At 38.1% G+C, this 24,486-nt stretch overlaps 1 protein-coding gene across 4 annotated transcripts in view; it reads right to left on the bottom strand.

Annotated features, from left to right (window-relative positions):
• The window catches only part of KMT2E (lysine methyltransferase 2E (inactive)), a 58,926-nt gene that overhangs the window by 20,420 nt on the left and 14,020 nt on the right, over positions 1-24,486 (bottom strand). For all 4 annotated transcript variants that reach the window (XM_071552659.1, XM_071552655.1, XM_071552657.1 and 1 more), the window contains 9 exons: positions 20,186-20,370; positions 12,499-12,610; positions 11,926-12,155; positions 10,189-10,269; positions 9,126-9,184; positions 5,239-5,411; positions 4,220-4,258; positions 2,377-2,589; positions 913-1,043 (listed from right to left, as the gene is read on the bottom strand). In XM_071552659.1, coding sequence (XP_071408760.1) covers positions 913-1,043; positions 2,377-2,589; positions 4,220-4,258; positions 5,239-5,411; positions 9,126-9,184; positions 10,189-10,269; positions 11,926-12,155; positions 12,499-12,610; positions 20,186-20,256 — 1,109 coding nt within the window. In that variant the 5' untranslated portion in view covers positions 20,257-20,370. The remainder of the gene's footprint in view (positions 1-912; positions 1,044-2,376; positions 2,590-4,219; positions 4,259-5,238; positions 5,412-9,125; positions 9,185-10,188; positions 10,270-11,925; positions 12,156-12,498; positions 12,611-20,185; positions 20,371-24,486) is intronic.

Genomic DNA, 24,486 nt, shown 5'->3' on the forward strand with positions numbered 1-24,486 from the left:
TTCTGCAAATTTATTCTCAGAGTATCTCGAGTTGGAGTTACAGCCCTGTATCTTCTGCATGGGATCTAAAGAGAGAACGGGGCAAGCACCAGACATGGAATATACAAGGTTAAGATTTTTCAAATTTCTTAAACTTTTCTTATGACAGGCCCTAAAATGAAACTCAGTTAGAAATCTGTATGTCACAGAACTAACTAAAAGAAAGTAACACCCTCCATGTCCCTGCCTAACACCTGCAGTATCACTGGCACCCAACCCTCCAAGCAAGGGGGCATCCAAATACTTTGCAAAGACATGCCTTAAGTTCTGCTACTGGAAGGGCCAGGGAACCCTTCCATCTTTTGGTGTCTGAGCAAAAGCTGTATATTCTATCTCCTCCAACAGGCCTCTTGAAAGATTCCCAAGGTGTGTCCATGCAGTTAACAGCAGCAGTGAAAACAATACACAGGAAGAGGACAGCAGTCATGCAGGGCTCAGTAACTCAACCAGCCAGAGAACTCTGGCAGTAAAATGGCCCCAGGTTGACCTCTGTCCAATTTCATTCTCAGCCTGAAGGACTTAAAATCTATTTATCTCACAAAAGACAATGCCTTTGCCATTAATTTATCAATTATTTTAGGATGGTAGCACCTGTCAATCCCTTGTTTAAAGTAAAAAACCACCCACCTGAGAACACAGGGAATCCTGTAACCAGGGAAGAACAAAGAAAGAGGAAACTAACTCCTGAACAGATTTGTAAGGATATCCAGAAAAGAAAGGGGGAGACCAGATTCCAGGTGCTACTACTTTTAATCAGGAAACAGTAAAATGTGAGACACTGCTGATAATTAAGACCCACTTGAACTTGAGGCAAGAGCTTGGCAAAACACCGATTTAACAGTTAATTTACTAAAACCTTTGGAATAAACAAACCTTTTAAAGAAATATCCATTAGCTTCAAATTGTTCTCGGAGCATGAACTTCCCTCTGTATTCAATAATAAGTGCATCAGGAGGCAAGTCTTTGGCAGCTTTTAAAATTTTCTTGTTTTTTTGCATGTAACTCTGTAAAGACACAGATTCATTTATGAAGTATCACTTTCTACCATTTTTCCATCATTCTTAACAGCAGATCATACTTTCACAACTACTATGCAACTTTATATGAATTAAACCCCCTCCTTTTGCAGTTAAACCTCCAGACTGAAGTGACCAAACTTTTCTGTACCCCTACCAATGCTACTAGTTACAAGTTTAGACTAAAGGAACACTTTAGCCCTAGTTCTCCAGTACATGGCTGAAAACCAACATATTCATGTTCTCCCAATTCAAGTACCACAGCCCTCAGTGCACTTAACTCGCACCATGACTGGGATGAATTGCTGCATTGTTTTGCACAACACTTTCAAAAGGCTCCAATGTCTTCAAACAAAACAAAACATGCAGACATAAAATGACATTCACAATTTATTCAAGGAAAAAAAAAAGGAAAGTAACACAAAAAAAGAATCCTGAGAGTGTTTCCAAATTTATTTTCATGTCTTTAGATGGAAGGACCGCTTTTAATTAAAAACCAGTACATATCCTGGCAATTAGTGAACTCAAACCTCTCATAACTGCCATCACCAACCAAAAAGGAAGTAGCCTCTATGTAGGCAAAAGTCTCTGTGAGGGGGGATACTCCGCCAAGGAGGGTGTTCCAAATGCCATGATGGTCTTCAAGAAAAAGGAGCAAAGATGCTTCCACTAATCTGCTACAGTAGCTACTCCTCAAGATTTCTGCCATAAAAGGCTAAGGTCTTTCATATGGCTCTGATTTTAAGCCTGCAAGTAACTGATATTAAGGCCAGGAAAAGACACTGCAGTTTCTTCATGAACTAGAAATTATAAGATCATGTGAGTAAAAAAACCCAAACCAAATCCGTATCAGAAACATCACTCAAGAACACTGAGAGCACTTAACACACCTTAAGAAAAATGTAGACAATGAACATGTTGATACGCATGGCAGAAAAAAAAGATTCAGCTTCAATGCTTCTGTCTACTCTAACCACTTCTGCTGCTCCTCACAGAGAAACAGCAACGAGGTTGATGGCACGACAAAAAACAGCCTAAGGACAGCCCAGTGTTCAGGCTCAGACTAAAACTTTAGCTATTTTTAAGGATAAATGATATGCAGTGTAAACATACCAAGGGTGATACAGAATGTATAAAAATCAATGAAAAATTCTGAAAAATCTGTTAAAATTCTGATACTTAGATCTGGTGAGATAAGGAACAAAAAATGAAGGTTAAGTCCCTGGTGTTTTTTGCTTCGTTTTTTTTCCCAGACACCTAAATGGGTATCTTTTCATGGCAAACACAGCATGTAATAACACAATATGGGACAGCCAGTTACCTCTACTGGAGGTTTGAAAATCATATTGCTGGTGCTGACTTCTTTTTTGTCATTTCCATTGCCTAATCTCAGAGCTATTTTTTGTGCCTCCCTCTGGACACCTTCACTGTACTGGTTATTATTTGCTTCTTCATAACGATCCATCCATGCCTTGATTTTGTTTTCCCATCCAAAGTTTGAACTGTCAGTAGGATCAATCTCTGGAGCTGAGCCCTAAAAATCAAAGTAAGCGAGCAGATATTAGAAGGTAAGTTATTAAAAAAAATTAAAAATAAATCTATAAAATGAAGGGCAAAGGTACTGACTGAATTGATTTAAGGTTTGGTCTTTTTAGGAAGTCTGGTATAAAATGCTGCATTACTTAAAAACATCTGAGTTGAATTCAGTCACATTACATTTGTTCTTTCAAAATTTTATCATTTCTTAAGTATCACCCAAGTTCAGGAATACACTCCCTCCTCAACAGATTCTAGCTCTCAGTGGGATGAGAATGGAGAGTGACACTGTTTCCTCCCACAACTGCACTGCATCACGAATTTGTAAGTGTGGGAGTTGGAGGGTCAGGTCTCTCCTGCCCACTCAACTTTTGTGAACATATGCAAATATAAAGAACTCCAGCTTTTATCCTGTAACACACAGACATGATTTTCCCCTTTCAGCTTCAAGGGTCATGCTGTAATCTTTTATCCTGCTGCACAACTTATAAACTTCACTCATCCTACACCTACTACATTAGGGTTGTGACTCTCATGTTACAGGCTTTGCACGTATCATTTTTCCCTCCTTCTCTGCTCCTCACTACACAATTTTCTTCAGCAGTGCTTCAGATCCTTTCACTTTTAAAGAAAGTGCCATTGTACCTCCAGACCTCACAAGCAGCAGCCAGGCTGCAGCCAACCAAAGCTCCTTATGGACAGCAGCAGCCAGCCAACGCTCCCTTTTCTATCCACCTGAGCAGAGACACTATTAAACATTAATAAAACACAAGTAGTTCAGCATTTCAAGTTACCTGTTTACATTTCTTTTGTGCATGAAGAAAACCATACACACAAATAGCATTAAAAAAGGTTTGATGCTAAGGAAGCCATAAAAAACCCACAGTGGAACCTTAAAATGGAACCAGAATGGAACCATATTTAAAAAAAACAAACAAACCACAAAACAAGAGATTTTTATTCCCCAGTTCTGTCTTCACTATTTGCAAGCCACATCTTAGACATCTGAAGCATAAATTGCATCCCACTTGTTTTTATATATCCCAAGCATGAATGAACTACAGGAAATACCTTGTTCTCACGCCATGCATATTTTTATCTCACAGAAAATTTAAAGACTGCTCTAACACTGAAATCTTAGAAAGCAGACATCCCACCATGATTCCTCAGACTTTGCCAGTACTAGTGGAGTCCCACAAACGCACACAGAGGGCATGACAGAGAAGAAGTGCTGATTTATCTTTCAAATGCAGTACAGCTATTTCAAAATTTTGCTGCTCAAGAGTTATGCAAAGCTGGAGCTGACTAAGTTTGAATGAGGTGTGCACTCAAGTTTGTTCCCCTGCATAGCACAAATGAGCCCAAATTCATCCACTGGCTCTTAAAAATCACCTATTCTCAGAGTAAAAAAAATGCACCACATTATTTCAGCTAAATTCACAGGACATAGAGATGTAGTGCTCATAACTCAATTAAAAGTCACTGTGATACATGTGTAGCACATGAGTTATCAAGAAGAAAATATTTTAGTGCTCAATGTATAGCCCCAATTACACTCTTAATGCTTATTATTATTTAAGTAATGTACATTTAAGGTTTGAAACAAAACCCAAACAAAATCACATTACCTTTACTCGTGAAGATTTTCTGGAACCTTCTCGAAATGCCTGGAGTAATAAAATTAGATATTTTAATTTATTGGAATAAATATAAAATCTCTTAAGGAATTCAAAATCTAGTAATAAATTAACAGCTTTTCAATAAAACATGCAAGATGAAAACAGAACAAACTACACTGAAATCTCAAGAAGTTAAGAAGTAACATCATACAAAATACATTTTAAAAACCAATTCAGCATCCAACTTAAGTACATAGTGAAGTCCAAGTACTTCTAACCTTTCTCCCACATTACAACTTTACTCTCCAGAATTTCAGAACCCAAGTCAAAATATAAGAGGCAACAGAAGAAGACATGGCAGTAAATTTGTGTTCAGAACTGTCTGTTCAAAAGGAAACATTTTACTAAAAATTTCCAGAGACATCAGTAACTAATTGTGACTATACATTTTAAGAGGCAGAACTCTCATCCCAGTCAATAAAACTGAACTACAAAAAGCAACTTGACTTGGGAAGTTCCATGCACATGACTTCTTCAGATATATTTTGTCTTCACAGATGTGATACTGTTTACACTTGCAGCTAAACAGTACAATGCCAATAACCTGTTTACCAAAGTAGTTTACCAGTTAACTTTCCACAAGATTTCAACTCAAATAAACTGACATGGAGTCACATCAGGACAACTGACAGCAAACATTTCTGCATGTAAAATAACCACAGATGAAGACTTTAAAAGAATTCTTTGGGTATTCCAAAGCTTGTTCTGCCCCATCTCAAACTGAATCAAATGGTCCAGTAAATGCAATCCCTGCTGTGAAATTCTACCTCAGCTGTAAAACTGAATTTTCACAGGTAATATATATGTATTAACTTGAAATAAGTGGGGGGGCCACCAAGGGAAGACATTTACTGCCGAGTAATACATTTCAAGCTAAAACCAGGTACTAAAAGAGCCTGATTTTTACAACCAGGGCCCCTTGGTAAGAGGTGTCACACAGATATAATTTATAACACAAACACACTTACTTTTTTACATTTTGCTATGTTCTGTTCTTTCTCTCCACTTTTTTTCCTCTTCTTATCATTGACTTTTGTAACTCTTGTAGCAGTTAAAGTAATTGTTGTTGGTGTGTGTTGAAAAGCAGTATACAGTTCCACAGGAACCTCGTCACCACTCTCTGTTGCACTTGTATCCCCATCTTTAAAACAAAGAATATTCTGTAAACAATCAAGTACTGCAGAAAGAACATTTACTAGTTACTCTACACCTGCCTTCAAAACCCCAAAATTCATACTGACAAATGCTCCAAGCACTCATACGCAGAGTTCACCAACAGTTGCAACAGCATGAAAATGAAGAACCAATGAGCAACCGGTAACTAGCAGATGTTTGCAATGCCAGGTAAGAAAAAGGTATCAAAATTAGTTCCATTATTTGAATGGAATTATTGTATTCCATTATAAGCAAAATTAGAATCAGAACAAAAAAGGTTAAAAAAAATTAAATTTGTTAACTCATTTACTTATATTTAGCTTTTACTTGTAATAAATATGGCATTCAGACTCCCTCAGATGACTCTGTTCTAGAAGGGACTAAAATTAATGGCTGACCAGCATTTCTTGTGAAGCCCTATTAATTAATCACCTCTAAGACATAATCAACTATTTCAGCTGCAATTTGCAATATCAAGTGCCTTTTTTAGGGTAAATATGTCGGTTTAGCCAAAAGCCTTTTCTACTCAGTAACATTCTGCTGCTGGGGGGGGGAGAAAAGGGATGATCACACACAAACTGGCAGATACTTTTGTGCTGTGCACTCACAGACCTAAAGGCCAAAGCCTGAAATCAAACATACATCAGCATTTATATGAAAAACATACCCTCACCTGCAACGGGATTACCCTAGTTCTGTCAGGATGAACGGCCGTGAAGGATGGGGAGGATTGGAAGAGAGATGGTGCACACAGATACCAGAGTGCTGTTCACGTGTGCTCAGTTCAGACTTCTCAGATTTTAGCAGCCTTTCCAAATATTCTGACTTTAATAAATACACTTCACATTAAGCAAAACTTTTTCTCAAACTGCACAGATGCAGGCTTTAAAAATACTTAATATGAGAGCAGAGAAAATATTCCTTCTCAGGTCAGAAGGATGTTGTCTTAATCAGTGCACTCAATAGTCCTAATTCTTGAAACCTTCTTTACTAAATAAAGAACTCCAGCTACTGGTTACTCTGAATTTTTCTTGCTTACAACAATCCTTAATAGGATTCTTCCAAGCATAGTAAACAATCTCATTTTACTACCTGGGTTGTTCTTTTGAGCAATTTATCAGGTACATAACTATATTATGTTTCTAATTTTGTTTACACTTCTGCTGGGAGTATTTTCTAAACTAGCATAAAAAGCACATAGAAAGAAAACATATCTAACCAAAGAGGGATGAATAGCAGAATAACCCAAGGCTGAGAAAAGGAAAGCCAAGGCCCTCCTGAGATTGTCAATGTCTGCAGAATCGTGGTATCACATCACAGCCACACACACCTCTCCCCCTTGCCTCAAACCCCACAAAGCACCATCTTCCTTAGGGAAGCAACATCTCAGCACTGCTGCCTACACTGTGCTCTAACCTACTGTAAAGAATAATTACCTCAACTGAACATGTAATTACAGAGCTGTTTTGAGACACTCCTTCCTAACCTACATAACCTGCTTTCACTTTGAAGAGCCTTAGTAAAGCACATGAAGAGATCTTGAGTTTGCATGTCGGAAGGCAAGATACAAACTCCCCAAATTTCGCAAGACATTATGGGCCCAGATTCCTTTACCCATAAGCAGCAAGTGATCTCAACACCATCAATTTCAAGACTAGGCAGCTTGAACCAACATCCCTGAGTAAGTTATGCATCTAGATAATGTATCTTAAAACAAAAACCAACAAAACCAAACAATAAAAAAAATCCACCAAACCCAAACCATCCAGTATTCAGCTGGGCAGGGGCTTAACAAAGGAGCTCACTTCACTGAATCACAGTACCCAATCCAATGCACAGTAAAGCTGCATCAAAAGTGCCCTTTTATAGCAGAACAACAAAATCGGCACCGCCAGAGACAACCACAGGCTCCAGAGCAATGGGCTAAAATACTGCCAGGAAAAGATGCAATGCGGTTTCCTGTGGAAGTTTCAGTCATGCAATTTTATATCATGTGTGAAATGTTCATCCAAAAGCTCCTTTCCTGAAACAAACCATTTCATCTACCAGTTGCTCTCTGCTGTGTTTACCTTTGGATGCAACACAGCTAAACCAGCAATGCTTTAGATACCTTTACAATAAAAAATATTACACTGTAAAGAATTCTCATATCTAAATGAAAAGCCCTATATATACACTTATTCAAAGAACAACAATCTTACCTTTTCTCAAATACCTGTAATTTAGTAATAAGTTAATTACAGCTAAATTCTGTTACTGTTGAATGTTTAAAACATTGAAAAGATGCATTCAAATTGATGCCACTTTGCTTTTTCTGCCTGGAACAATCTGTGAAAATTGGCCATTTTACTGGTGGCTCATGAGAGACAGCTCTTACCCAGAAGCACTTTCAAGTCCAACTGAGCTGTGTAACAGCAGTCAACATGAAGTGCATTTAGTCAAGCTAAAAGGTGCAAGCACATACATTCAGGTTATGTACTATAAATCACAGTAATCAATATTGCCCTTTTGATGAGTTTTAGACTAGAGAGAACCAGATTTTGTCTTTATTTTTAACTCTGTTTTGATACTTTAGATTTACCACTTAGTAATCTCTTTTCCTATTGAATACATATAGCAGATTTAAAAGACTGATTGCCACGAATAAGGAGGGTTGAACAATAACTTCAGCTCCTGCTAAGATTTTTAATATCTCTCTTCCCTTAAGGTTACTGTCAGTGATCAGATACTGTGCCTACAAATTCCAAGACTCAGACCATCAACTTCCAATATCCATTCTAGGCCATGCCACACACTTCAGATTTTCTGAAGGCATATGAAATGGGCAGTAGGACCTGATCTACACAGTACTACTTAAATAAATCTTAAAATACACATAGACACTCCACTACTTCAGAAACATGATTTGAAAGTAAAACATGTTATGTTTAGGAGGATGATTTCCTCCCAAATTAACACTTCTGCATAGTACCTGTTAATCAAGACTTCTACAACACATTCTAGTTAATCCAATGTTGGACAGAATTCCTGACAAGTTAGGCCACCTGAGTTTTGAAATTGTGTGAACAGGTAGGAGAGGTAATTTCTAAAATACATAGACTGAAGTGGGTACTTGCACTACACACATCATTACTTCTCAAATTAAAAAAAATCACTCAAAACATCGTATTTACCTACACTGTATTACCTGAATTTACCAACTTTTCTCATTGTCAAAACAACCCCAAACCTGTACCAAAACACACTCTGAATCTACATCCCAGAAATCAGAATTAGAATTTCCTCTCAAAACTTCTTTCCAAAAGTGAAAGACTTAGAAACCCTCTCAACCCAAAAGAAACTTGACCATTTGTTTTCCATGTTGTTTTCAGCACCCTACTCCAAGTAGTATAATTATAAAAGCAATGTTCCTTATTATGAAACTTTACAGTATTCCACAGATTAAGTTATTCCACACTGATACCAAAAAAAGTAGTTCTGACCACCATTAATAAAACACATGGAGCTATAACAATTCTGATACAGTATTATCTTAGTAATAGTACAGTCAAGTAAAAGGCATTGATTTACTGGACCGTATCTGTATGCTGAAGGCTGTCAAAGCTGCAGGAAACCACGTATACAGCCTTAAGTCTATACAGGTGATTTATACTTCTTTTATAACCCTTACTAAGGTAAAAACCTTTAAAGTTTTACTCACCTGACATATTTTCCCTTTTCCTTCGTTGCAACAGCACTGCTCTTTCTTTATCTAAACTCCTGAAATTAGAAACAAATCAGTGCACTCAAGTACTAAAACAAACCTTTACCATTTCCCACTGACTGTTACAGAACAAATGGCAAACTAACTGTATGTTCAGACACTTGGAAAAACATCCTTTGTGTTCTGCTCCATTCCATTTAAGGGATGGTGCACACATGAATCCAAATCACTTGAAAACCAAACAGAACATGATAGCTCAGAACAGAGATTGGCAGTTGGCCCATGGATTACAGATAAGCAGGAGTTACATCATTTCCCTGCAGATTCTTCAGAACAATCATCACAATACAATACTGAACAAATATTCTACAACGAGGTCCAAACTACTTCTTAGTAATTTACGGGTAAATAAATTTACTGGAAATTAAAATGTTCTGAACATGTCTTTTTTGCTAATTAACCGTGTGCAACGTAAGTAACAGGAGGCATTTGATATCCTATGTGACAGTACCACAACTGTGATGACACACAGGTATAACCCACCTACCTGAGCCAGAACACCCTCCCTGTCAAGTCATGAGACTTCAAGCTGGGGAGAATGGGGGTGGCAGTGGGGAGAGGGAGAGCACAGACAAATACTCACTCCAGAGCAAGAAATCCTTCAAGTGAGCACTGCAGCCCTACTGGAACAGGGCCATTACCTGAGAACACTGTTACTGACTTCCTCATGTACGACAGCCATGGAATGAAATATGGAGTGGACTGTCAGTGTATCAGTCAGCCTGAGAAAGGATCCAGGAATCACTGCTACTTTGGTAGGAGTTTCAAGGGTTTATCCCTGCCTCCTAGTGAAGTGAGACGATGCCTACTGGGCACACGGGAATGGAGGCTGCTAACAGTGCCTGCATCAGAATTGTAGCTCTTTAGCTCAACTGCCAGGACTATGCTACATGGCCTTTGATCTGTTGGTCCTCAGAATAACAAATTTTTTTCCCCCAACAGCTCTTTTTTTGCATCTACTCAACCTACTTCAGAGTTCAAAAGAAACAAAAGCACTCACCTGGGCTGACAACGTTCACACAGATATATGTCAGGAATATGCTGTCTGTCAATCCCCATGCAGTCAATGTGCTGCCAGACACTGTTAAACAAACAAACAACACACCAGCTTTTAAGTATCATTTAAAAAATTGTGTGCACAACACAGAGAGAAAGCAAGTTGTTCTTTTTTCTCACCATGATCTGTACTCAGACTGAGTACCGTATAAAACTACATCTCAATCACCATCTTTGCCACTACTCTGCTTGCTGACTCATTTTCTCTCTTGGAAATTTTTCCTCTAACACCAGAAACAAAGTGGTAAATTATCACAATAGAAGACAAGTTAGAGACAAATACCCTCAGCAACAACACCTATGCTTTACATAACAACAAGTGTTCTCTTTTTAAACAAAAGGATATAATTTTCTAATTTTCCTTTAGAAATAGATACATATATTCACGAAGATAGAGGTTTTTTTACTTACATATTTTAAGAGAACATGTGTGTTTTCTGTATACACACCCAGCATGACTGGTAGTACTGTTGGGCAGCACAGAAAGAGTTTTAACTGATTCGCAGAGTCAGGCAAGAGAGGCTGCTTGCTGACGGCTAACCTAAGACTGTACTTTATACTCATATTCCCTCATTGCTACAAGGATTAGGGATACAGAAATAGTTGTTTGTTTATTATCATTATTATCATTATTATCATTATTATTATTAATTTATTATTATTTTTATTATTGTGAATTTAACGCAATTCTTTCCAACTCCTCACAGACAATTGTTTCTTCAAAGGAAGCAGACTCTGACTGGTGACTGCCTGTAACTGCACTGCTGAGGGAACACTTCAGTATGTTTCAAAATAAGGGGCAAGGTTATCAGAATCAAGGACCCTCAGAAATTACTAACAAGCTTGTTACGCAAGCAGAGAGAAAAAAGGATATCAAATTAGTGTTTTAATTAGCTGTAATAATCATTTTAAAAATACATGAAGATCTAGTAAATTCAGCCGTATTCATTAAGCATTCTGAATGCAAAAATACAGGCTAATATTGAGCAGAAACATGAGATTTGTCATCTCCTGTCATGTTTATTTTTCAAACTTCAAGTATTTAATAGCAGTCTTCTATTATACTGTAATCAAGTAGGTGCTTACACATAATGACAGAAGTTTAAACATTTAATTTCAGCTTCTCCAATAAGAACCTAGGTTAATTTTTTAATAGTTATTAAAATTCTTAAAACTACATCCTGTGAAGAGTTCTTATCAGAAAGATCATGCCCAGATAAACCAGCATTTGAGAAGTTTCTTTCATATTATTTTTGCACCCTTCAAGTTACTTGATTTACATACACATAACTCACCAAGATGCTTTATTGCAACAGCACATGCAGATGAAATGATCCCTAGGTCTTTATTTTAGCATAGTAACAAACAACTTGGACAAAATATGAGACACATTCTTTTTAGAAGGAAAAAAGATATGACATACGCTTTTATTAGAGTAGCAATGAACAAGGCATGAACAAAAGAAGGAGCAGTCATGACAGACTGGAATAAAGTATAAAATACTCACTGGGCTTAATCAATTACTTTTCCTATTAGAAAACCCCACAACTTTCAACCACTTTTGTGATGGAAGGAAATTTCCTGTGACTTGACATAATTAAAACATCATTTAGTTACACTTTCAGTGCAGTTCGAAGTTTTAAGTAACTTTTACCTTTTAAATTATTCTAATATTTGTTACCTGCATTTGTCACAACAGATCATATATCCATCATCATGTGTAAAGCCACAAATGCATCTGGTAATATCAGTTCCGTAGCTTCCATCCTCTGACGTACTGATGGTGGTAGCACTGGAGGTTTCATCGAAGTTGGGAGTGGTAAATATGCCTACTTCATTCTTGCTTATAAGCACTGATGGCGGAGGAGAAGCTGGAGGCGTTGGAGGAGGCCGAGCACCATAGTTATGGTCCTGAATTTTTGTTAAAAGATAAGTTAGGACAACTTATAAATGCTTGTACACAGGTGGCTTATTCAAGCCCACATGTAAAAATTCACTTGGCAAAGTACTTCAGAGACTTCTTTTAATAACAGGTTAAAATTTTATTTCTGTCATTATTAAATCTTATTTTGTAACTGCTCAACTATATTCTACATTTAAGTGTACCATGTTCTGTATTCTAATCAACCATCTTTAGTCACCCCACCCAGTTCCAAGAAAGATATAAAACATAAGTATAAATCAGTTTTTTCTGCTTTTGCACAGCACATCTGCATAACATACATTTTGTACAGAACACTCAGCAGGAACTTACTGCATAGGGCAAACCAATGTAGCTGTGTGAGTGCGAGCTGCTGGTATACAACTGGTGCGGGTAACTGTTCGATTTTTCAACTACCACAGGGCTAGCTTCTACAGATTCTGGTCTGCAAGGCAAAAGAGAGGACAGACAGACGCAATTAGTATGTAATTTATAATAATAAATCGGAGGTACTTGCTGCACAACTAATTAATTCCCGGCTGATTCTGTTCAAAGGAGCATTTGGGGTGGGAACAAACTTGCAACCCCTGATAATCCTCTCACTCAAAAACAAACAAAAAGGCAAAACCCAAACCCCAAGAGTGGTAACAGAAAAAACTCAAACACACTGAGCAGTAACAGAATCTGCAGAAAGGAGTTCTGACCGAGGACTGAAGCTGTAATTGCAAGCACTGCTCACAGACAGAGCCCTGCAGTGACACACAGCGGCAGGGACAGGCACCACCTGCACCTGCTGCTTCCACAAGCAGAAATCCCAACTAGGGTAAATCCATCTAAACAAGGCAGGTTTTATCGATCTATCTTTAAACAGAAAGAAAAAAAGTGCTAACAATTCGTGAGAGGTTTTCTCACCAAAGGCAGTGCCTTCTTCCATAATACAAACTATGTGTTATATATATTAAACCACAACACAAAAGATAAGACAGACAAAGAATACTAAAATAGGAATAGACACAATTTGAGCACGAGAAATTACCCCTTCGTTGCCTTTCCCCAGCAGTTACATCCATGTGTGCATGCAAGCACACTCTCATGACAATCTGCAGCTTTTGCACTGCACCACATGATCCAATCACACCAGGACAAATGAATTCAGGTTACAAGTGGGTTTTCTTTTACATTGAAAGGCATAGCAAAATATCAACAACTGAAGTGGCCTCAACTGCCATTACAAACCATTTTTCTAATTTTATCATGAATGAAATCTATTTCCCATCATGTATCTTACAATTCCTTGAGCTGATTTTTAAAACAATACTGGGTATGTCTGAAAAAAGATACTGATTTTTTCTTGGACATTAAAACACTCAGCAGAGGCTTTGTTATGCCATGATGCGACACCAGCAACTTGCATTTGTTGGTAACATTTTTTGTAAAAACGTTATTAACCTCCTGAAAGCAAAATACAGTATTTTCACATCTGTTTGAAAGCATTCCACTAATGGTTTGGCAGCCTCTTTCTTCTAATGAGCTTTTCCCCTTATGAGATTATAACATGATAAAATTGTTTAAAAAGAAATTCTAGTTAAAAGCACTACCAGGTGAAGACTTTAGTTTCTAGAGACCATAGAAAAAATATTTTTCAGAGATTAATGGCTCCAACAGTCATCAGATGCAGCGTTTTTTTAGAGTGAGCAAACTTGTGAACACACAAATAATGTGAAGTATTAACATTAAAAATACAACTTCTGACTAGCATGAGACAAACCAACTCTGACAATACTTGCTCTTCGTTACCTTATAAACCCAGAAAAATCCTCATTTACTCTCTTATGCCCCTTTCACAACTTGAAAATATGTTTTATTTGAGAGTTTGATGGAATTAGCATCCAGAAGCATCTCAGAACTTGCCAGGTTCATCAAACCTGTAACTAAAAAACCCACAAAAGATGAAAAACTTGCGCCTTTCCAATCCATTTGCCTTTACCAATGTAACACATTTGTGCAATAACCATACACCTTTTCTGTCCTTCAGCCAATCCTTATGAATAAGCCAAACAAAATGCCTATGAATAAGGCACTAGATACCGAGACATTGAGGGGCTGGAGTGGGTCCAAAGAGCAACAAGGCTGGTGAAGGGACTGGAGCACAAGTCCTGTGGGGAGAGGCTGAGAGAGCTGGGGGTGTTTAGCCTGGAGAAGAGGAGGCTCAGAAGTGACCTCAGCACTGTCTATAACTACCTGAAGGGAAGTTCTGGCCAGGTGGGGTTTGGTCTCTGCTCCCAGGCACTGAGCAATAAGACAAGGGGGCACAGGCTCAAGCTCTGCTAGGGGAAATTTAAGTTGGAGATCAGAAAAAAATTCTTTACAGAGAGAGTAATCAAGCATTGGAATGGGGTGCCCAGAGAGGGGGCGGATTCCCCATCCCTGGAGGTTTTTAAACTGAGACTGGCCATGGCACTGAGTGCCATGCTCTGGTAAAGGGACTGGAGTTGGACCAAGGGTTGGACTTGATCATCTCGGAGGTCTTTTCTAACCCAATGGATTCTGTGATCTTCCATCATGGCTAGGGCAGAAATCAAGTTCTTTCTCCAGTACAAGAGGATCTTGATGACTGCTTTGCTTCTATTCCTGCTCTTCACCATTTCCTGACTGGGACAAGCAGCAGCTGGTTACTTTTACCCACTGTGTTCAGTGCTCAGCCTTGGTCTGGATGGGACATACCTGGTTTCCAGAGCAGGAAGGCTTATTGATACAGGACAGGCAGGGGCAATTCTGGTACAATCCATCCTTCGGCAGTGTCACAATTAACTTAGGAGAACTTCATTAAAAGCAGGTATTACTATGACCTAAATACCAGCTAGTTCAACACAGGAATGTTCAGTGAAAGAATCCAGAATGGAAGTGTCCTAAAAGGAGAGGTTGCGTATTCCATCAACTGACTACAGGAATGGAAAAGATACTCTAAAAATGTCTTGCAAAATATGAGGCAAGGCAATACACTGTCCTCCCTAAACCCATTTCTACCTACCCCAGCAATTGGTACACCACTTAAGAGAACAAAGTTTAATATTTAGAGGCATGAGTTGTGGGAAGCAGAAGCATTAAAGCTTTCAAAAGCAAAATACATACATCTATCTCTAACTATTTTAATACTCATAAAACCGATTCAGAGGACAAGGTTAATCAGGAAAAAGCACACCTTTACCTGAACAAGGAAAACCAGAAGAATGATGGGAGAAAAATCAGGTGATACAGAAAGGCATTTCAGCATTTTATTAAAGAAGTTGTAACATAAATAAAAATTGAGTGGAATGAGCTCATCCAGGGGGGCACGGATACTACTTTAATTTATAACAGATGCTCACTAGAGCTCTGAATGTAACTGCTGCTGTTCCACTTATCCACTACACTGGGGTGGGGAAGTGGGAGGAGACCAAGAACTATGGGAAGGAGGTGGCAGAGCACTCACTGAGGCCAGGAATCAACCACCATAGGTTTCTTTTCAGTCAATAGAAAAGTGATACAGATCCTGTAAGGGGCACGGAATGAGTCTACTTTCTCCACAGAAGTAACTTTGGCAGACAGGTCACTGCATTTCCTGTTGCCCCTGTCCTGCCCACCATGGGCATGACCTCAAACTGAAAACACACATTCTACACTGTTGCTCATTAAAGGTCAAACTCCTCTTCTGAAAGGGGTATCTCAGAACTGGACATTTTGTGAAGGGAGTGCTCTTGGTGAAATGTAACTGTAGAGATGATTAAAGCATGTGATAGCACTTAATTTAAAAATCAGGTTTTAAATTTTTGGGGGCTCAAGCAGCAGGGCCCAAGCAGCCAGGCACAACTACTGTACTACAGACATCCACCCTGATCTCACCACTGGCACTCAGATTGACAAGAAAAAACCCTCAGTTTTCGGGAAGAAAAAGTGTAAGCACTCAGAACTGTGAGAACACTACAAGGTTTTCCCTGCTTGTATTTTTGGACATAAGCCAGTTCTGTAACAGACCGAAGTACAAGCCTGTCAGTCTTCTGATCATACCACATTTTTCGGCTTCACCTCAAACAAGTGCAGTCTTAGTGTCTAACTAAGGGAGATATTTATGTTATTTTTGGTATTCATCAAAACTGAAATGCTTGTATTGCAATATATAGGAAGTTTGACCAATATGCTAATATTATTTCCTAAAATAAACAAACATTACTGCAATAAACTGACTATAATATTTTGCTAAAATATCATATATACTTGTTCAGCACTGTGGTTAGCAATTCAGAACAGCTAAATATTTAAAAGGAGCAAAATAAAATGTTCCTGGGCTGCAATGATTTAAGAGATTCCTGTAACTTGAAAACAGGAGCATCGTATTTTATCAAATCAATTAAAAAATCAAAGATGTCTGTGTTTTTTAAAAAAACAACTTCAGAGAATTTTCATTCTGCAAGAGAAACCACCCATGTTCTGGGTCATTTCCGCACGTTGCCAGCAGATGGCATCAGTGAGAAATTAAAAGCGACACAAGAGAGCAGCTGGCTCACCAAAACGCCGACCCTACCAGCTCGTAGTTAACCCATAAAGGGAATCAGCTGTCAACGATTAGAAGCAATTCCGCTCTAAAAACCTGATCTCCCCACCCCATTCCTTTTAAATACTGCTTTGTTTCTGACAATTTAATAATATTTTAAAAAGTGTGCCGGTTTGGACTAATATCCAATATACAATCAATCCTTGGAATATGGGGCCATTAATCACTTCTATGAAAACACAGGGGTTGAAATGGGAAACAAAATCTCAAAATGTTCAAAGGTAAGTGGGTATCCAAGCTCTAGGCTATGAATACTCAACTAAATAGCACTTTCTGAAAAAGTGACAAAACTCCAAACAGAACGTTTTGCTTCCACACACCCTTCAGCAACATCAATCTGCCACGTGGCCAGTTTGATAGGTCTGATATTCAAGCTGGGGTTTGTTTTCCATTTGCACCAGCACACCGAGGCAGGATCTGGCTGAAGGGCAGCTCAGATAAAGAAATGCAATATATTTTGTATGAGAAACAGTATTTTCTCTTTCAAGACACTTCAGCCAAACAAACACATCTGCCAGGGCTCAATATCCAGACAACAAAGAACCAAGCACTGCCTCTCCCCCAGGGGAGCTGGTTCTGCCACCCAAGCACCTCGTAGCAGGCCCTGCAAGTACAGGCTGGCCTGATACCATCTCTATGTAAGACGAACAAGGCTCATCATTTTTTCTTCTGGATACTGAAGTCAACACAGGATCCATACACTGTGGTAGTGAGGGTTATTATACAGGCCATCTCTGTAAAAAACATACAGATATTAAACCAGAAAACCAGTATCATGCTGGCATTTCACCATGTGTAGCTTGCAGCTAGAGCATGCACTAAGCACTCTGGTGCTCTCTTGAGTCAGGAAGCGCGTTTTGAACCTTCTGAAATGGCTGGTTCTGCTCACCACTACAAGGTCCTTCCCGGTAAAAAGTCACACATATTCATCTTTAGTTAAGATCTACAAATTAAAGCAAAATATCTGTGTTCTGACTACTGTGGCACTAAGAAGATGTGTGTGGAGGTACCACTTAAGTACACATAAGAAATATACTATTTCGTCCGATTTTTAAGATGTTTAAGCCTTTATATTCTCTACATACTTACTTGCTACAAATATTAAAATAATGTGGGGAAACCCATTAATCACAAACTACCCACTTTTTAAGAGGTTTATGCCTTGGTTCAAAGCATAAAGCAAAATATCTTAGCAGAGATGGTACCAGACAAAGAGGTTTTCCCTGGGCTCCTTCTCCTGCGTAATCAGGTTTGTCACTTCCCCATTCTTGTGTTTGCTCACTCTTCAGCAACTGATGAAGCAACATCAGACCCGCCAGTCACAGTAGAGAAATTCCAACTCCTCCCCTTGGGAAAACCCCAGAACTTGCTCAAAGACCATCTATGACTGTTATTAATACAATCTATATCCAACATGTTACTTCTCTGGAAGAAAATGTACAAAACCAAACCAAACCATAAAAGCCCCCAAAACCAAACCAAAGTAAAAGAAGATGTAAATCACACAGAAACTGGTAAAATAAAAAAAAGTTTCCAGCTGTGTAAGCTGGTAGGTGAGGGACACACCTTCATGTCACACTTCTTTAGACAGTGAGATGCTTTTGAATCAGTATAAGCCAATCATGCAACTACTACACACATTTCACTGTAAGTACAGCAGAGATGGCAAGAATTAATTAATTGGTAACAGTCACTCAACATCTGAAGAAAAGCAGTTCCTAACTGGGTCGCTCTGCCACAGCATCAAGCAAATAACACACTGTGAACTCTATCTTGTTTATACTGACAACTACATTTATTTATTTTAATTTCAGCATGTGTCTGCAAGGAATGTCAGCAACCTCAGGAATCATGACCTCCTCTAAACATAAAAGAGAAGTACAGGAAAGATAATGAAAAGAGCTGTGAACGGTTCACTGAAGTTAAAAAATGTTCTGCATCAAGGCAGTTAAATGTTCATGATATGAAGAGATAAAGAGAACGACATAAAAAATTAATGTGAGAAGAAACTCTGAGCTGAAAATTCCTCGTTCTCTTCATATAAATGGTGCAAACTTAGAATAGCCTCATATATGATTCTATATAACTGGAAACACAGGAGAGAAATATGTCTTTAAAGAACTGTTGAAGAATTTTGCTCAAAGTTTCCTTCAAAGTTGGGGAGAAAACCATTTGCTTCTTCAATAGATTAATATTACTCAGAACATTCTCTCAAGCAAAGACTGTGTAAGCTATCGAAATTTGTGTCATACAATACACCTGTCAAAATATTTTTTATTTATTAAAAATCTCAAGCATGTATGTAAAATAAAAGTCTAACCCATTTTCCTCACTATCTAATGCAAGTAAACATATGTTTTTGGCAACCAACAAGAGGGAGCCTTTAATACAACTACAGAAAGACTCAGAGGACGAGTAACACCATCTCAAATGGTAAAAAAAAACCAAACCACAATACAATACAAATGATTAATTTAACAATTCTGCTAAGAAATTCATGTTGATTTTTTCATATATATATATAAAGACATGAGGTCATCTGTGACATCATATATGACATGAGGTCATCTGTGCCTTACACAAACTCTCTTGATCCCAAACATTACTATCTTTTCACACCCCTCTCTTCCCCCCAAAAACCTGCCAATTATGTTCTCTACTAATGCAAAAGCAAGTCAGTGATCACAAAGACCTCAACTCCAGCCCATCAGTACCCAAACTTTAGTCCATCAATACTGTACAGCAGAAAAAGGGGGTAAAAAAGTACGACACATTAAACCACACATTCACAAAAAAACCCTCCCACGAAACACACACACAAAACCCACAAGTCACCCTCCCAAACCCCGAATTTCACTACACTTATTTCATGCAAAGGCAGTTTATTGAAGCCACGATTTCATTGGCTCTTTGCAACCCTTTATACACAGGTACTAAATGAATAACAAGTAAATTTCTATTAGATTTCCAATTACAAATAACCTGGTGAAGACACAGTATTAACCAATCAAGCTGGGTCTTCAATTTTCATAAAGGCACCCCTGTCTTAATTACTACCACTGTCTTGCACTTTAACACACCATATTAATATACCTTTCTAACATGCAAAATCAAAAACATTTTTTACACATAGTTAAAAAGCAAACTAAAATGGCAAGTATTTTAAGCAAGAAAAACAGAAGCAGCAGCATCTCTATTTCTCAGTCTGACAAGCATCCGTAGAGAAGTTTGGCTTCTCTCCTTTGCTCCCCTGGAGGAGGAAGAAGCTGACTTAAGAATAAAGTGACAGTTGTTAATTTAAGTAATTACAGATTCAACCAAACTAAGGAGACTCCCAACTTCTCTCCAAGTATATTCAGAAAATACTAAGTAAAAAACAAGAATAAGTAAAAAATAAGTAAGAAAGCTTACAAATGGTGACATACTTACTCTGAGCCTGCAGCCATTTCCAAATAAGAAGTATCTGCTGTGTCAACCCCCAATGGGATCACTATGCTCATGACGTTCGTTTCTGATAAATTCGATTACTACGGAGTCCTATGCATTGGTATCCAAAACACTGGGGCATGCCAGCCACAGTGCTCATTGCAAACATCTAAGTGCATCCACAAACCCTGTCAAACACAAACAGGCAGGAAACCAACAGTCAGTTCAGTTTAAAATGAAGCATTTTTACATCACATTAATTTTAATCAAAAAATTACCACCTACATCTGTCACAATTATTTCATTAGTTTTATTTTACACAAGTAAAACATTCAATTTCAATCTTCTTTAAAAGCTAACTTCAAGTACACTTCTTTTGATACTGTGATAAGCTTAATGCCTGAACTTAAAAAATATTACAAACTGACAGAAAATATTACCACTCAAATTTGTGATTAAAACCCAGCACATGTCAGGAGGTGACACAGACTCACTTTACAGCAGATTCACTGAACATGAAGTACATTTGCTTATTGCTCTGTGTTGTCAAAGTCCAGTTGCTGTAAACCTTTCAACAGAAACCTGGTTACAGAACTTTACAAGGAGGTCCTACATTGCTCACTTTTATTGCACACTTCAAAAAACCCCCAACTCCTTAATGTCTTACCTTCCATTCAGTATTTTTTAAAGCAAAATCATTCTAATGATTCACAATAATGAAACATTTTTCATCTTATTTTATAGATCGCCATTAGAAGGCACTACACTCTTTGGGTGCCACTTTTCAAAGCCATTTTTTAAGTAGTAAGAATCACCAGTATTTAATTGCAGAGAAAAGCTACAGTTTGCTTGACTTTCACAAGCACAAGAATCACCAGTTACCACCAGTCTCATAGGACAGGACACCCAACCAAGCACAGGAGAGGAGATGCTAACAGACCTCAGCTGTTCACAGACTGCTAAACTAGTGCACTTTTATACACTATTACAGACAAGGTTTTCCACAAGTGACCAGGTAATTGAAGTAAAATAACATCAGTACTTCTACTGCCAAGGAGCACATGCAGTGCCCAGTGAATACACTCCCATCACAAAGTGTAATATCTTAACTGAGGTGCACAAAAGCCCAACAGTTTTGAGATCAACCTATTTTAATGGGCTTAACCTCACCAAACACCAGATTGGCAAGAAAACACCAGCAGGCCCCAGTGTAAAATGGACTTCAGACAAGCACTGTGGGATTCCATTTGAATTCTTCAGGATGATGCAGTGGCACATACAAGGCATCTCTAAAGTATGAGAGCACAGAAAGTCTTCATTTACCTTCCTAAATTTTGTAACACTACTGAATTTGGGCAATTAACGTGAGAACATCCCGAGAAATCTGAAATGCCTAAACCTACAGTTCATTCTCCTTCTAGACAGCAACAGTTGTGGTTTGGTCCTATTCCATGAGACACCAAATACAATAAACTGGAAGCAATCAGGCCAACTGGACATTGGAATATTTTGCTTTCCTCATTTCAAACACCGAGCATTTTCTCACTAAATACCACAAACAACAAACTGTGCCACTACCTATGCATGAATTAGGAGAAAACACACTAATTTTCAAAAATAAACAGCAAGAAAACCCCATTAAACCAAAAGCAGGTATAGAGTATTTTCAGCAGCAGGCATGAAAAAACTCCAAGCCCTTCTAATAGTTTAAGTGAGCACTCAATCTACCACCATATGGGGTTGCTCTGCTTGTAGGGTAGGACCCTGAACAACATCTACAACTTACAGAAAACATTCAACTTACCATTTAGTTCTCTTCTTCTAAAAAAGGTAAAAATTTTACCCCGTAACTGAAAGAAAATCATGGATTTTTAAAGTCCATGTACATCAGCCATGCCAGGGTTCCATTACGACCTGGAGTGTCACCTATGCTAACAGATCATTAGCATGATGAAGATTTTATTTTATACCTGTTAGTAGGTTATCATAAAACAACAGTTTCAGTGTTTCAAAGTGGGTCTGAAAGACATATTGAACGTCACCACCCGGGATCAAGATCCTCACTTAGATAGGCGTTTCTTGCACTTAAAATTGCGTTTGGCAATACTGTGGTTTTTCTTAATAATGTTTTCTTTAGACATTTCTGGCCAGGTAGAGTAACAACTGGAAATTAATGTAGGCAAAAATGCCTGTGAGACTGATGGAAGTGAAGAACTTGCTTAAGACATCTGTCTCACGAACTGTGACACCTCCAAACTTCAGTGAAAACAACTGAGGTTACCCCATCATTACATATTCAAGTGACTCCCATTGTCAACACAGAACAAGAGATGTGATTACCAAACCTGAGAATCAAGAGAAATTTGACACCTTTTCTTAGAAGTAATGCAGTAAAGAAGATCTGTGTGTATGTTTTTAGAGCTGTGTACAGACTGGGTATTAATTGCTAATGTGTGTCCCAGCTGATGACAATCTCTGACAAGACAAACACATCATCATTCTTGTAAAAAAAAACTAGAATCACAGGAGGCAGAGGGGAGGGAAGGAAACAGCCAAGATAAAACTTCTTACCCTATGGCAAGTTGTTGAAATACACTTTTGTCAGAATTCACTCAAAAATTCTAATAGCCCAATCCACACGGAATAAATTCAGAAACTTAAGGAATCAAAATTTATTTTGCCAAACACCATTGAACAGAAGTTGTTTCATTTAAAAGGAAGCAGAAAATGATTGTAGTACTACTTCATTAAGTTTTTTACCACCTTCTTCACCACACACAAAACCCTCTAAAGCTTCTCCTGTGCCTGTAGTTGAGTATGGAAGAACAGAAGCAGCCACTGGCTCGTGATACAAACACAGACAAGTTAATTCCAACAAACACTGCTCATTGTTTGTGAGTAGCCACCCCCAACAAATGCCCCTAATGGAGGTGGGGGGTAGATCTAGGATAAATTAATTACACTACACTCACTTACTAAACAGAACTGTGACTTTGTATACAAGCCATCCAATTACAAACTCCCCAGTGATGTCAAATTCAGGACGATGGAAAACACTTATTTTCTGTCATGTCAGAACCAGAAGCATTGTCATGACATACTAAAATATTCCCTGTATTTTTGTCACAAAGAAAGCACAACCACTGGAGAACTTCATCTATCTTAAAAGTGATGGCTTATCCTTCAAAGCTTGATATTTCAGATGAGTCATAAAATACTACCTGCTGTCATAATTTGGTACTTTCCAATTTCTGCAACTACCCATCTCTTTCAAGTCATGAGTCTTCCTGAACTCTGACAATCCGTCACCCATGGCCTTTAAGAAACTGTTTTCACAGGTGCATTCATTTAAATAACTGGCCAGGACTAAAAAGAAGGGTGGTACAGAAGAATCTAAGCAGTTCATACACAATTTACTGTTTAGAAGTCTTTCTTCAACATCCCATGAATTTGGAAGTTAGGAATGCCACACAGGTTTGTGCAGTTAATTTCAGGGTCATAGAGTTAAAAGCCACAATATAGAAACTGCTGGTCCAAAGTTCATTATAAGCTCTTTACTAAAAAAAGTAGCTCATCCACAGCACCTTATTTAACAACAGTCGAGGTCCTCCAATTTTGTTCTGATCCTCTCTATTCTTTCAGTAACAATACACTCCAAGCTTTGAAAGTATTTCGGCCATTTTTTAGATTCACCAAATTTTCTCATTATCACCCTACCAGTACAGCTTTATTATATGGAAAAATATTCCTTATTCAAATTAACTTTGCTTTTATTTAATTATAGTAAAATAGTTTATCTTGCCCTAATAGTACCATTTTCACCTTAGAACCCCAAAAAACTTTCTGTTCTATCTGGTTAAACCATTCATGTTGTGCAAGATGAACCTCCTGAATGAACTTCACCATTCCATCACATTGGCTTACACTTTCTGTGGCACTTCTTGTTCCCTCCAGAGAATACAAAGGGGCTTCTTAACAGCCATATCAGGTCTAACTACTTGACGTCTCACCACACTTCTCATGATCCACTTTATGACACCAGAATCCTTCTTTTAAAAAATTAATTGTGCTCTAACAACAGAAGTGTAAGAGCAGAATACATTCCAAAACAGCCAGACCTCTGTGGTTTTGTACAGAGAACATAATTTATGCATTAAACATCAGAAAATAACTTAGGTATTATTCCAAGGTATTCCACTTACACAACTTTAATCTGTGGCCTAACAAAGACCACATGATTCCTTTCTGTCATGTCCTTCTAAGACCAATTGTGTCACATCAGAAGGAAAAACTTGACTTTTTCA

The sequence above is a fragment of the Pithys albifrons genome, chromosome 3 (assembly GCF_047495875.1).
Source record: "Pithys albifrons albifrons isolate INPA30051 chromosome 3, PitAlb_v1, whole genome shotgun sequence".
Classification (NCBI taxonomy): domain Eukaryota; kingdom Metazoa; phylum Chordata; class Aves; order Passeriformes; family Thamnophilidae; genus Pithys; species Pithys albifrons.